This window comes from Galeopterus variegatus, unplaced genomic scaffold (genome assembly GCF_000696425.1).
Source record: "Galeopterus variegatus unplaced genomic scaffold, G_variegatus-3.0.2 Scaffold889, whole genome shotgun sequence".
NCBI lineage: Eukaryota > Metazoa > Chordata > Mammalia > Dermoptera > Cynocephalidae > Galeopterus > Galeopterus variegatus.
The window spans coordinates 293,820-309,161 of NW_007727000.1; the positions used below are offsets into that span (position 1 = coordinate 293,820).

The following is a 15,342-nucleotide window of genomic DNA, read 5'->3' on the forward strand; positions in this document are numbered from 1 at the left end:
CCCCCCCCCCCCCCCCCCCCCCAGGGTGCAGCCTGTCCCGTCCTGGCGGTGCAGGTGAGGGGCAGGCAGCAGGGGCTGAGGAGGGGGCTCCTGAGGGGGCTCCCGCGGCCGCTCCCACACTGACCCAGCGCTGTGCTCCGCTCAGCATCTCCACTGTGCTGGTGCCCACCCTCCCCCGCCAGCACCGCTCCATAGAAATGCGACTCCAGAAAGCCTCTGGAGGCAGATGCTGCCGCGACCTTTCACCCTGGACTAATTCTAAATTGCGCTGTTTTCCTTTCTAAGCTCAGCGGCCATCTGCCACCCCCAGGGGACAGAGGACAGCTCCCTCCACCCTAAGATGAGGAGGGGACAGAGGGGCTAAAGAGGGGGAGGATTTACTCCGTTCCTACCCTCAAGGAGATTATGGTCAAGTTGGGCAAGACACAGGTGGGGAACGTAGGGGGAGGCCGAGCTGAGGGGTGGGGAGTGCAGGGGAGGCTGGACCCGGGCCAGCTGGGGGGTCAGTAACGTGGCACCCTGGTCGGATCAGCTAGAGGAACCAGACCTCAGGGCAGGCGCTTCCGGGGGGCTCGGCCTATGGACAGTGTACCAGAGGGACTTCTGGGGTGGGGCGACGCTCCTTGAGGAGGGCACGGGGCAGGGGCACAGTGGGACCCTCCATCCCTCTCGGCCACGACTAGCTCATCACCCAGAGGAGGCACTGCAGGAGCAGAGCAGAACAGGATCCCACAGACCCCAGGGTCTCCTTCCTGAAGGGGCTGGTGGGGAGGGTCGTGCAAGTGTGGCTGGGGAGGGTAGGGAGAGCAGGGGGCAGGCAAGACCCCCAGGCTCCTGTGAATGCAGCAGGGGTCGTGAAGGCTGCACGGCGTGAAGGGCTCGTGGCCCGTGCATCTGGCACACCTGGGCAGAGTGGTCCCACTCTATGCTGGGTCTGATCCACAGCCGTGAGACATGGAGACACGTCCCTGGGAACACACTTATTGCATGGAGAGGTGCACCTGCTTAAGGAAAACCGTGCCGACCACGAGAAGAGCTCCCGGAGCAAAGGTGCCCCTGCCCTGCTCTGCGGCAAAGGGCCTGCAGCACAGATGCCAGATCTGCGCCCCCCAGTGCACAATCGACAGCCCTCCCACCACTGGGCGGGTGGCCTGCATCCCTGGGAACGGTGGTGGAGAGCCCCCGGCTTTAATTAGCCCTTAACCGGCTCCACCTGTCCTCAGCAGACCCGCCCCCGGGTATAGCAAGGAAGGCAGGTCCGACCCCACCTGCCCTTCCTCCTGCCTCCGTGCCAGCTCCCAGCCCATCCTCTCACCGCCACTCAAGTCCAAAGTTTCCCCAGCTGCAGTACGGCTACTCATGGGGCGATAAAGGGGGCTTATCTCCTCCCCAGACACCCCCACAGCTGCCTGTTTTCAGGAGTCTGGTGATCCCACCTGCCCCCTGCCCTCCCCACCCTCCCCAGACACAGCTGCACGACCTCCCCCCTCAGCCCCTTCGGGAAGGAGAGCCTGGGGTCTGTGGGCTCTTGCTCTGCACATTCCAACTCAACAGGTGTCAGCCAAATAAGTCACCATCACCGGGATAGTCCTGTGCAGCCCCCGCCCCTCCCCAGAGCCTGATCCTGCTGTGCTCAGCTAAGGTCCAATATGGCTGGATGCTTTCCACCCAAGCCACCGACACCACTGCACGCCCATCCATCAGCCCCAGAGGCTTCAACCCCCTGCTGAAAAGGGAAGACTGAGGCCAGGACTGAGTGGGACAGAGGGGGGTCTGGACACTGGGTGGTGGGGTGCTCCCCGAGGCAGGCCCTTCATGGGGGTCAGTGAGCTCCATCCCTGGCCAAGGCTTCTGAGGGCAGGGTGGGGTGGGGAGTCCCCTCCCTTGGGCAGAGGACAGTCCAAGTCCCCAAATCCCAGCGAGTACCACCTGCCTTCCAGTAGGCACCAGCTGCTGAGGAACAAGGTGCTCATGGCAAGCTGACTGGGGGCTCAGTGGCCTCTGCTGGTCCCTGTTCCCCACCTGGGGTCCTGGAGTCCTTTCCCATTAGGAACAGCAGAGCAGCTCAGCTCTGGGGGAAAAAGCCCCTTCCCCTCACCTCCCAAAGCCCCCAGGACAAAGAGCGCTGCACGGAGGTCCCGAGCTCCCTTCAAACCTGCCAGGAACCTTTGTGCAAACACCTGTGTGAAGACAGCTCGAACACCCAGCAGCCTGAAGGACGCCCCTGCAGCCTCTGCTCCTAGCTCCCCTCCCCACCTCGGATGGAGAGAGGGATACAGAGACAGGGAAGGGGTCTGTCCACAGTAGCCTAGGGTGCCCCCGGCCCTGCTTGCTGTTGGGAACATGGGACCATGGTTTGGGCGCTGCTACCTCCAAACACCACCTGTGGTCCCACCTGCCCCAGGAAGCAACTACAGCAGGGACCAACCAGCTGGTGCCTCTGAGCTGCGGTCTCTCCCCAGCCTGTGCAGCCGTTGGGCTGGGACTGCTCAAAGCCACAAGGGGGGCCTGCCCCGCTCCCAGGGCCCCGGGAAGGAGGAAAGGGGCTGGTATGGCTGCAGGGAGGCTGGGGGCCCAGCCCAGGGGCCAGCTGGGTCTGATGCAGCAGCCCCCAGCCCCAAATACCAGCTGCTCTTCAGACCAGAAGGGCAGCCCCGAGTCAGGGCGGGGGCCTGGCCTGGGCCTGGGCCCGAGCCCACACTTTCCAGCCCAAACAGCCGCTCCCAACCCTCTGGACTCTTTGTCTTCAAATCTTTCCCCCAAGTTGCATCCCGGATGGTTTAAAACATGCTGGAGAGAGGAAGTGCAGGGAAGGCCACGGCTTCCTTCCCTGGCTCCGGGGAAGCCCTTTGTGTGTGTGGGAGACGGGATGGGGACGGAACCTGTCCTCCCAGGAAGCCACCTTTCCCACTGTGGGGACAATAACCCAACTCTGCTTGGAGCTGCCACCCCCAACCCAGCAGCTCCCACGTGGGAAGCGGCATTCCCATCAGAGGGGACGGAAACGCCCGGGCAGGGGTCAAGCAACTTCCCGGAGATGGCCCAGCTGGGGTGGGCGGTGGTGACCCAGTCCCACCCATAGGGGCTGGGGTGGGGGGCCCGCCTTCCAGCCTGCCCCTCCCAACACTGCTTAAGGCTCAGCCCAGGATGCTCAAGGTCACCTGGAACCCCCTGCTGTGAAAAAGCCCCACAGGCTGATGGGCGTGTGAAAAATGCCTGCTGGAGCTCCCCCTTGCTCCACTGAGGGAATTTCCCACCGATCCCCCCAAAAGATGAGTCCCAAGCTACATACACCGCTAGGTCTATGTGTCCTCCCTGGGGCTCTCCCAATGTCCGCCACTCTAATTGGCCCCTTGGGACCCACGTGGACAAACCTCTTGGGCCAGTGCCCAAACGACCAGGGAGGCCAGGATGGTTGTGACTGCCCTGGGGCTTTGCTCCCAAGCACCTCTCCCCACCCCCCATCACTCAGGCGATCAATAGGCACACAGCACTGCTAGGAGGGCTTAATCCAAAACTCGATCAATTAAGTCAGCAATCGCAGACTTAGCTCCACGTCAAAGCCAGAAGTGATTCTGGCAACTCCCTCCTCTGCTCGTGGGAGCAGATGCTGCCTCTCAGGCCCAGCGGGCGGGGACTGCCCAGCAGCACTCCTGGGCTCCCCAGGGGTCCTGTCGCCTCCTCTTCACAGGCAGCTACACAGCCAGCACAGCGTACACCCAGAGGGGCAGGCTCCGTGTCCAGCCATCCTGGTTGAGAATGCCAGGGCTAGGGGGCACCAGGACCCTTTGCCATCTGTCCTGCGCACAGCAGGCCACGCCCTCCTGTACTTGGGTTTCACAAGCTTTATCTCACTGGGTCTCCCCAACGGCCCTGGAGGGGTGTGCTGGGCCCACTTTACGGATAAGAAAAGGGGGCGTGGGCAGCTTGTGCCCACCACACCACCTCGATGACTGTTGCTGCCACCCACGGGGACCAGATGCTGGGTTCAGCCCCAGGGCAGGGCAGCATCCCCAGAGGCGGCTAAGGAGCCGGCAGAAGCTTCATGGGAAAGAAGAGGGAGGGTGTGTGTGTGTCCTGTGCACCTCTGGCCACCCCACCCTCGGCCTGGATTTCATGCCTGACCACCTGATCTCCCAGACCAGACCGGGGAGAGCCGGGGCAGACAATGCGTTCTTACAGGCCCACAGCTCGGCGGAAACGCAAAACCCTGGGGGCGGGGCGGGGTGGGGCAGGCCTTGGGAGCGGGTGTGCTGGCCCTAGCTCCTCTGCACCCATGGTGACCTTGCGGCCTTCCTGCCCGACAGTAGGCACTGGTGGACAAGGGGACGAGGCCTACGCCCGCCCACAGCTGGAAGAGACCCAAGAAGGGGGTCGGAGGCAACATTCTTCCACCTACACCCGGGAAACCCACCTGAGGGGCTGCAGCACGGGGACGGGCTTCGTCCCTGCCCCCATTGGCTGGCACACAGGCCGAGCGTGCACCTGGCTGTCCACTCTCAGCCCTCGCTCTGCCCAGCCCCAGCGCAGCCACCAAGGCGCCTTGGGACACAGCAACTCCAGAAGACAGGTTCCAGCCAGTTGCACTCAGCCCTGGGCAGGGGCCTTCTGGGGAGGGGCTGCAGTGTCATACCTTGGGAGACACAGTTGTCCCAGGCCAGCTGGCACGGGTCTAGGATTGTCTGGGGGGGTTTCCCCTGTGGGGAAAGTGGGGGCTTCTCGGGCTGGGCTTGGCAAGTCCCAGACCCTCTGCCCCTGCAGGCCATGACAGTGAGGCTTCGATCAGATCGTGCACAATCTCACGCCTGTCCAACATGACCTCGCCCAAATCCCTTACTACTCACCCCAATCCTGCACAGCCTAACCCAAATTCTGAAGCTGGTGCTGGTCTCTGGGAGAGACCTTTCTGGAAGAAGCCCCAGACGGAGTAAAACGAGATGGACACATCTCCACGGGGTGTGCAGCACGAGACCCATCTATGCCTTTTTACAGCCCAGAAGGGATCCATAATGTCTCAAAATAAGACACTGAATGAAAAAGAAAACACACTTGACTAGCAGTAGGGGCGTCGCCTTTACCTGTCAGCAGCTCCATGGGACACTTCACCCACCCCTCCAGGAGATGGCTCCCATCATCTGAGGAAGGTGAGCTCAGAGAGGTGAGGGAACAGCCCAAGGTCACACAGCCCACATGGGGAAGGAGGCCAAATCCATGGCCCGAGCTGTTGACCAGGCCCATCCTGGGCCTGATGGCAACAGAGTTCTGGAAGGGGCTACATTTGGCCCAAAGGAGAAACCCAGGGAGGGCAAGCAGCTTGGACCGCAGCTGCCTGCAGGCTGGAAGCCAGGCCTTCCAGAAACCTGGAGCCACCCACCTGCCTCTACCTCCCTTTCCAGCTGCCGCACACCACTGCCCAGCCTGGATGTGCACACCAAGCAGCAGCCGGGCATCCATGCTGGGCCAGACCCTGGACCCTAGGGCCACAGTCTGAGCCCCTGCCACAGCATGGATGCTGGGACATACAGCCCCACCCAGCCTCCCCAGTCTGGCTCTCAATTAGACAAGGTTGAGGCGTCCCTGACCTGACGACTGGAGGGGGAAGAGGGGGCACCCCCAGGAGCCGGGACCAGCCAGGCCCCTCAGTGTGGGGACAGGAGAAGTGAGGCCAAGCCCACGGGGCAGTGTCTGGGCCCGGCTGGCCCCTCCCCCGCCCACCTGCTCGCCCCCCCACCTTGGTGCGGCATCTCTCTTACTGAAAAGCTGTCAGGGAAAAACACACACTCAAAACCCTGGCTTCTCCCCCAAACCTCTCATTTCCAGTAACCGCGCCGTTTCCGCTCATCAACAACCGAAACCGAGAGGAAATGGTAGGAGGCAGGTCCCCGAGCCCCGCCACGCAAACCCCGCTGCTTAGCCCTGGATGGGTCTTTCCAGCGGCTGCAAGCAGTCGGCTCTCACCACCCACCTTCCTCCACAGTCTCTCTGTGCCCACCTGATGGGCCGGTAAGCAGTGGCCCCCGAGGCCTTGGAGAGGGCAGGGCCAGGGTTGAGGTTTTAGTTGCTGCTAGCCAGCAGGGCCCCAGGCCTGTCAAAGCGAACATGGGGCAATGCCACCCCACCAGGGCCTGGCCACTGAATGGGTCAGCAGTCACAGGCCTGTGGGCAAAGGGTCTACAGAGGGGGAAATCCTAGACCAAAGCTCCTGCAAACCCGCCTGTCTGCAAATACACCTTAAAGGAGCTGCCGGGCTGTGGGGGAAAGTGACTGGCGGGCACGCTCCTCTCGGGCTTGATCAGGCACGAACGCTTCTCTAATAAAGCTGGTCCCCACCGCAGCTCCCTGGGCAGATGCCTGTGGCTGGGGCTGTGACTCAGGCTGGGTGAGCCTCGTGGGATGCAGAGGCAGGAGACCAGAGCCGAGCTGCTGCCTCGTGCCCAAGCATCACCTCAGCACGGGGACCACAGTCCAGTTCCTTCCTGCCTCCAGTTGCATGTCCCCTGTCCAGGTCTCGGGACTCTCAAGGTTGGAGTTGGAGGTGTCCACCTCTCAAATCCCGGCCCCATTGCACTCACACAAAGATTGACGTGATAGTGCGGGACCCGCCTCCCTGAGGCCTGGGCCTGGCTGAGTTTGGCCTTTTGCGCTACCTGTGGGGAAAGAGTTTGTTCAGCAAATTAAGTGTCAACAGAATGACAAAGGGACCGTTTACTCAGTTTAAAAGAACAACCAATTCAAGCACTTCAGAGACACACAGCTGACACCCAGGCCAGGTGACAGTGTAGGCCGGGGCCAGTGTGACAACAAATGCTCTCCTCTACCCACTAGAGCCAGGCTGGGATGTGTCACCATGTGCAGCTCTGAGCGCAGTGCAAGTTGTGACATGGCTAATTTCTTTGGTGAAAATCTCAACTACCAACCTGGGGCTTGGCCTGCCCTGCCACTGGTGACAGCAGCTCCTGCCTGGTGCCCAGCTGTCCTGACCAGCCCTGCACAGGTAAGGCCAGGTGAGCAGGCTGAGGCTGGGGTGACTGTTCTGTGCTCCCCCACCCTGGCAGGGCAAGTGCTGCGTGGGCGGGGGGTCCAGATGGCATGGGCCCAGCCTGATCCCAAGACTCCCGGACCCCACGCCCCTCCCCCGGACTATGACTGAGAAGACCGCAGCCGGGCCCGGCAACTGTGCTTGTGTTTGGGAACCGCAGGTTGGGTGTCAGAGGCGAGGCCTCCCTGGGGTACCTCCTGGACTCCCTACTTGAAACCAGGACCGCAGATGCTCCTTCCAGGAAACAGAGAACCACTGCAGGGTGCCCCCACGGGTCAGGTGGAAGGAGGCTCCAGCCAGAGCTCAAGAAACAACCCCTTAACCCCCTCTCTAGGAGATTCCCAAGACCCTCAGCTCAGCAGCATCTGAGCTTTCCACATGGTCCCAGCCCAGGCCCAGAGGCTGGGACTTGAGGAGGAGGTGATCTCCCACCTAAGAGGGTGCAGGGCTGGGACCCACACCCCACAACCCACCCTCGAGGCACCCACTCAAAGCAGCAGCTTTGCATCAGGGAGGGAGAGGTGAGAGGGCAATGCCTAACCTAGCTAATTCACTATAGAGTGGAAGTGACCCCACGTTCCGATCCCAGCCTGGGACGTGAAAGGGAGGTTCAGAGATGACACCCTCCAGAATGCTTCCATCCCAGGAGCAGGGGGTGGGGAGACCTGCAGCAAAAAGGGGCCACTTTCTGATGGTGAAACATTGGGGAGGAGGGTTTCTACTCCCAGAATTCCACAGGTTCTCAGAGATATACAGAAAGCAACCCCAAAATGCTGGGACCACCTAACCCCCCTGCTGCCCACAGCCGCTGGGACTGACCAGGTGTCCAGATGCTAAAACTCATACATCTACCTGACTAGGAGAGAGGACATCCTGTCACCTGCCATGCGGGACTGCTGTCAACGGTCACAACCACTCTGGCACCCTGCAAGGGACACAGTGCTTCCCGAAACCCCGAGGGCAACTCGGAGGGAACGGCCCCACTGTGTACCTCCCTGAGCTGATGGACGATGAAAGGGTCAGGAGCTGGCACCAGCTGAGGCCTGACACAGGCTGCACACCCGCTGCGGAATCCTGCACAGGGCAGGTCCTGAGGACACGGCAGGCCATCGTACTTACTCACCTGGGAACAGACCCGCCCCACTCTAGGGGGCTCTGTGGCTGCTGGGCAGCCAGGAAGCCCTCCCGGCCACCCACCACGCCCAATGCCCACCTCCTCTGGACTTCTGTCCACCAACTGTACGAGAACTTGGATGCTGTGTCACCCCTGGCCAGTCCCTGGTATTTCCAGGCAGCTAAAATCTAGTCTTCAGAGGAATGAAGTTCTGATCCACTCTACAACACAGATGCGCCTTGAAAACATCATGCTAGGTGACAGAGGCCTCACGCAAAAGGCCACGTGTTGTGTACTTCCGTTGACATGACATGTCCAGAGTAGGCAAATCCAGAGAGACAAACATAGGTTAGTGGTCGACAGGGACTGGGGGAGGACGGAGAAGCAGTGACAACTCTTGGGTACAGAGTTTCTGATTGGGGTGATAAAAACATTCTGGAACTAGACAGTCGTGACAGCTGCACAACATGTGAATGTACTAAACGCCATGAGCTGCGCACTTTAAATGGTTAAAATGGCCAATTTTATGATGTTTGACTCAACATCAAAAAACCCCATATACATATCCAACCTCCAAAATCTAGTCCTCAGCTCCCTTGTGTTCTCAGAGAGCAGGGTGGGGTGGGCGAGGCCGGGAGAACCAGAGCAGGCCACTTTGGAAAAGGGCTTCCCTCTGCCCTCCAGCCTGCAGTCACTGCCTCCTCCCCAGCGGGGTGACCCAGACCAGGTCCCAGCCCTGCAGACCCAGACCCGCCTTACCGCGTGACCAGGCCTGATTCCTGGCTGCTGCCCACTACCACCGCAGTCATGCTTGCAGGCCCCTCCCAGGTCCCTGCCTGGACAAAGCTGCCATAAGGCTCCCGGGCCACCTAATCAAACCCCCTCTTGTACAGAGAGGGAAACTGAGGCCCAGGGAGGAGACACGGTCTGAGGGGGCACAGCAGATCGGAGCCAGCCCAGTCCCACGTCTCCTGGGCGGTCTGTGCCCTGCTAGAGAAAGTCTCAGCCCCGCCTGGGAAACTTGAGGCCCATCAAAAGCATCCTGGCCCACAGTCACAATGCCCCGAAGCCAGCCGCTCGTTAAAGTGGTGACGCGTCCTCCTCAGCCTCTGGGAAAGATCCTGAAAGCTCTGGATATGCCTGTACACGAAGCTGGCCTCAGATCCCCAACCCTTGCTCGGCCTCTCCCCTTCTCAGCCTCAGTTTTTCCCACCTGTAAAGTGGGGATAAAACAAACAGCACTGGCCACCACCTGGCGGGCCGTGAGCCACTGAAGTAAGACATCTGCCAAGGTTTTACGGGGCTGGATGAGAGTGGCTGTCTATGCGCGGAGCCATTATCGCTGCATTATTGAGGAAAGCAATCTAGACACTCATTTGGCTCTGCAAATCCACATCCTTTCACTATTTTTAGACGAGACGTGAGACAGGAAAGGTCCCCTCCCCATGGCAGGATGGTGCAACCCCTCAGCTGGCCTGGCGCTGCCCAGTGGACCCTGTCTGCCAGTGGCGGCTGCAGCTGCCCCATTGCAGGGAATGAGGAAGCCAGCCCCTGCTCACAGGGGGCCTCCGGTCTACAACCCAGGCCCTGACACCCTGCAGAGACCCCTCCTCTGCCACCTCAGCAACTGGGGGGGGGTGTCCCAACACCCACTCCCTGCCCCCAGCCACCCAGACCCGGCTCAGCCACCTGCTGCAGACCTTCCCCTGTCCATTGTCTGCCCTGCTCCACCCCCTTCCTGCTAAGGTCACAGTTTTCTTTCTTCCTCCCCCTCTCTTTAAAAAAAAATATATATATATTATTTTTTCAATGGAAAAAATGTTGGCTGCTGTACAGAGGCAAGGCCTGCCACAAGGAGACTCTTTCCTTTGCAGGACCCCAAGTGCCCGCCTCCTGGTCTCCCCTGGCTCAGGTCTCCCCACCGTTTAAGTAGGTGAGACTTTCTATTTGACGCTCTATGTTTTGAAACATGTTTTTCTAACCCTGGCGTCCGTGAAGGCTGGGCACTGCGTAAACAGAGGAAGTCCTGTAACAGACCTGCTCGCTCTCAGCCCAGGGGCGAGGATAACAACCTGCTCCTTCCCCGGCCTCAGCCTCTCCAACCACACAGCAGGTGACTCAATGGAAACACGACCAGATGACAGAAGACGCATGGCCGCATGGCGTTCTGTCCCTCCCCACCTCCCCAGCCAGGCCCAGTCACTTCCCGCCTGAACCTCCTTCCTCCGTTTTAAAGGGAAGCCACGCCCCAGGCCCGGCTTCCTTGCAGAGCAGCCGGGAAGTGGCTGCAGCAGCCCAGGCGGGACGGGGCGGTGGTCAGGAGCACACACTTCAGAGGACAGGCAAAGCCGATCAAAACTGTGACAGCTGTGTGGCTCTGGGACCAAGCGTAACTTCTCAAGGCCCCTTCCCTCTTAATTTCCTACGACAAATCCAGACGGCATTAAAGGGCTGCTGGGAGCCACATCAGGGCCACCTGTGTCACATACACGTGCTGGTTGCCTCTCCTGCCTGCCCACTGTGTCTGCCCCATCCCACCGTATGCCATGCCTAGAGCAGAACCCAGCACACAGCAGGTCCCCAAAGGTGGCTGTTTTAGGAAGCAGAGAGCTGCAAACTGGAGCCACTATGGGCAACAGAAGCCTCAGAACAGGCGAGCCCCTCCCCAAGCAGCGCCCTGCCTGGGCCCACCAGGCAGCAGCTTTGGGATTCTCTAAATTCATTCATTAACTGACTAAATACTCGAGAAAGAGGATCTTGAAACCAGCACCGTTAGCTCGCACGAAGGCAGGGAGGAAACAGACTCACCCGGGGCCTGCTACATACCGTTCTTACGCAGTCCTCACGCACCACCAAGGGATCAGTTGTGCACGAGCCCTGCCTTACAGATGAGGAAACTGAGGCTCAGGTGACCCGATGACCCAAGGTCATGGAGCTAGTGGGCGGTGGAGCCAGGCCTCAAATGCAGGGTTGTCCAAAGCTAAATCCCACCACCACCCAGCCTGACATCCCTCCTCGGGGCTTTGGTATGGCTCACCCCACTTCTGTGACTACCTGGAGGACACCCCCATAAAATTCTGACTTTTTACTGGCTGGGGCGGTATCTTAGGGCCTCAGTTCCCAGCCCAGAGCCAGGCAGCCCTGCATATGCCTCTTGGACTGAGAACACCTGTCCACCCAAAGGAGCAGCTTTCCCTCCAGCTCTTCCACTCCTCCTGCAATCGAATGAGAAGGGGATGCCCTCAGTATTCCCCGCTTGGCACTGATGAGGCTGGTGAGGAGGCTGGAGAGGGACCGAGAGCCGCAGTGACCCCCAGGCCTACTCAAGGAGCCACCTGCCTCCCACCACAGCCACCACAACCATCGCATACAACGGCTGCCCAGAGGCCATACTCTGCCCACCAGGGGGTGCAGCCAAGCCTTTCCCTCATGGCCACTGGCTGACCAGGCCAGGGGACACTTTGACCACCTGGGAAGGCATTTAGCACCAACGGAAACCACTTTTTCCAATCCTGAGCCCTGCAACCACCTGACTGGTGGCTTCTGAGGAAGGTTCCTTCTCTTTGGGGTGGAAAGAGATGATTCACCGAGTACTAATGTGCCTGGCACTGTGACTCCACTGTTTCCTATACCTCTTCTAGAGAAAAGCCAGCAATCGGCACAGAAAGTAAAAGAACCTTCTGAAGGTGGCGTCTGGAGGCTACAGGGCTGGGATTCACATCCAGCTGGTGGGGCTCTGGAAGCCTGCACCCCAGACACCTTCTAGGAAGGAGTGTGGGTCTCTCCCTTCAGGCGGGAGAGCGGGCCTCCCACATGTGCTCTGGCCACTCTGGGTGGACCTTGGGGCCTTATGAGAAGGGTGAGTGGCAGGGGAAGGCAGAGGCCCCCAAGTGGAGTTTACAGGTGGGGCTTTCAGCCCAGGGAGGGAGCAGGGTGCTACCCGACAGTGGCTACAATGCCCCCCAGCTGCAGTGTGAGTCCCAGCCCTGTCCCTCTCTGGAGTGGCCCTGGCTGTTGCCCTGGCCTCCAACATCGTGCTGCCCTGAGGTGGGAGCCTCTTAAGACGGCGCTTCCATTGGTCTTCTAAATCAGATTGTGGGTTGTACACAGAGGGGTCTCTGTGGGCTGAGCTCGGCAGAGTGCCAGGCCAAACTGAGGCAGACTTCCCGCCAGACAGGGGGCGGCAGGCCCCAGTGCAGGAGACGGGGCCTCAGTCAGTGGCCTGGCTTGGGCCGCGAGCTCACAAAGACCCCAGGTTTGGGAAGCGGGAGAGAGCCCACACACCAGTGTTTTGTCATTTTGTCGCGTTGAAGGGCCTTATTCCAGATGCAGGAAGCAGGGCATTGGGAAGGGGCTTTGGCAGTCTGAACCCCAAAACATTTCCTTCTGGTCTAGGCAGCATGTGGGTATGCGCTTCGGCCCGGGAGACCTCCACCCTAGACCCTGGCATCCTGTGGCCCAGGCTGTGCCCACTCCCTGGTGGCACCAAGAAGACTGCCCCCATCTTCCACAGCACAGCACCCCTCCTACCCTCCTCTGCAGAAGTAAGAAGATTCTCACCCCTGCCCTGCATGGGAGCGAGGCAGAGTGGGAGCAGGGAGCACTGTGGCAGGGAAGGGGGTTACGCATTCGGGGAAGCCACGCATAATTAATCACGCAGCATTAATCCGCCTCCCCCAACAATAGCCGCTGCACTTGCACTGAATCCCAGCTGTCGGTCTCTGAATGAAGGGACACAAGATTTAGGGCATCAAGCGTCTGTGAGGCTTCTGCAGGGGGAGGAAAGGGCCCCCAAAAAGGAAAAAAAAAAAAAAAAAGGAGTGTGCATTCATTAGTGCGCGACAAAGACACAATCGGCTTTGTCCATTAAACTGCTCACAGACCTGCTTAATTGGCTTCAGTGTGGGGAGGGTGGGGGCAGGGGAAGGCGGGGCTGCCTGCCCACAGGCTGGGCAGACAGTGCAGGCGGCAGTACGGGCTGGGGGTTGTCAAGGGAATAGGCCCTTCAGCAGCTGGAATGAGGGGCGCCGACTTACTGGGGAGCATTTCTTCATCTACAGCCTCCAGCAGAGGTGGGGGGGTCCTTTCTCCAGCCACCAAACACCTCCTCAGTATTCTCATCAGGGATGCACTCAAGTTGAAGGGCACCGGCCATAGCAGAAAAACTTCCCCAGGCTGACTGGCACTTGCAGACAGGCAGCAGATTTCAAAAGGCCTTCCCAGCCCCAGTCAGGGTCACTGTGGAGCCTGCTGCCCAGCCATGCCCACTCTACGGGGAGGACCTGCAGCTAGGAGGCCTGAAAGCCACACTTAGGAGATCGGAGTTTGCAGACGCCAGGACAGAAACCAAACTCCCGACAGTCACCCTCATATAGTTACCCCCACAGTCCGCAACACAGGGAGATGGGCACAGCCCATGAGATGAGTCCCAACTTCTCTTCTCCAACCTCACCCCGAGGCCAGGAAGGGGTGAGTTGAGGCAAGCAGAGGGCCCAAAGGGTGGGTTTTGTTTTGAAATAGTCAATTTCCTGCCAACAGGCTCACCTGCCCAGAAGAGGCTCACCTGCCCAGCAGGTGCCCACCCGCCCAAAAGAGGCATCTACTCTCCCAGAAGAAGCAGCTCCCCAGTTGGCAGGGTAGTGGGGGCTAGGCCTTTCTGTAAATGGCCCAGAGCCCCCATGGCAGATCAACTATTTCTCAGGGACCTTAAGAAGTGGGTACTGGGGATTCCCACCTAGAGCCCCAGCAGCCCAAGGTGGCCCATGAAGGAGTGCTCAAACCTCCAGCAGCCAGACCAGCTCCACACGTGGCATAATTGCTGGTGATTAAGTAATTGCCAGACTTTGTCCAATAAAAGTCAGCACGTGACGGCGCCCAGCCTTCTGGGCCACCTCCAGAAGACAATGGCCCACTGTTCTGTCCTCTCCCAGCGCTGCTGCAAAAAGCAGGGGCTCTACTCCGGACAGATGCAACAGGTCCCCACAGGGGCAGTACTCACACGCAGACCTCTGTGCCGCTGGCCACTTCACACTTCCCGCCGTTCAAGCAGGTCTCCCCTGGCTGGGAGCATCGCAGGCCTGGGAAAGGGCAAGAGAAGACAGATCAGCCTCAGCCTGTGGCAGAGCCCTGGGCTCCCGAAAGGCCTGGTTACTCTGGGGTGGGACCTGCCACCAGCCCAAGACCGAGGGGTACCATCCGCCCCTCACCCAAGAGGCATTATGCTCAGTGTCATGGGGTTGTCATGGGCAAGGAGCCATAGGGAGCCGCTGCCTGAAACCCAAGGGGCTGTAGTCAGAAGAGGCGGGGAGAGGAATAGGTTGGCTAGGTGGCAGGCGTGCTGAAAGTGCGGAGGGGTGGCCTGCTGTGAGCCTGGACAGCCGTGAAAGGTGGAGATGACTCAGGCCACCTCCCAAATTCTGCACCCCCCACCCCGTGGGGTTCACTGGGGAGCTCGGCAAGGCTGGGGCCTCCATCCAGCCACCTCACTGGTCTCTGTTCAAACACATTCTGCGAGAAGGCAGCGCTGGAAGGGGTGGCCACACAGCTCCCTGCTCGTGGGAAAATGCGACAGCTGCGCGCCCGCTGCCCCGCCCGCCAGCAAAGCGCCGGGAATCAGAGCGCGCATTGTCGCCAGGGCCGCCTCCTGGGGCACCAGCACAGCACCCCGGGTCCTGGCCCCGCCCCCCGACACCCAATACCTGCTCCCGCGGGGGGAGGTGGGCATCTCCAGGGGCAGCCCCCGCCCCCTGCCACACCCTTGGGAGGGGGATGAAGATCCCCCATTTGGAAGGAATTCAACCCCATTCTCGAGGAGAGAGCCATTAATCAAGCCCCTCCCTCCCCATCTTACCAGCCTGCATAAATGAAGCCCCTGTGTGGAGGCGGGGCAGGGGTGTAACGTGGAACCCTACTTTTCAGAAGAAGATAGATAGTTCCACCTCCAACTTTTGGGGTGGTGTGGAATTGATCACCACTATGTTCCCTGGAGAGAAATAAGCGCGTCCCCCTCCACGGCCCACTCTCCACCCCCGCAAGGTTTCCAAACTTCGACTCCGCAAAGCCAAACGGAAGTCAGTCCCGCCACACGCAGCCCTGGTCTTCCCACGCCGCCCTCCCTCTGGACGTCCGCGGCCGGGCTGGGAGCCGTGTGGGGGGACACCGGCGGGCGGTCGCCCTCACGACCCGCGTC

The 15,342-nt window shown here is 60.3% G+C and overlaps 1 protein-coding gene across 1 annotated transcript in view; it reads right to left on the bottom strand.

The window, feature by feature from the left end:
* NOTCH1 (notch 1) overlaps positions 1-15,342 on the bottom strand; it is a 55,009-nt gene that overhangs the window by 32,050 nt on the left and 7,617 nt on the right. Inside the window, exon 5 of the mRNA XM_008573207.1 lies at positions 14,152-14,230. Coding sequence (XP_008571429.1) covers positions 14,152-14,230 — 79 coding nt within the window. The remainder of the gene's footprint in view (positions 1-14,151; positions 14,231-15,342) is intronic.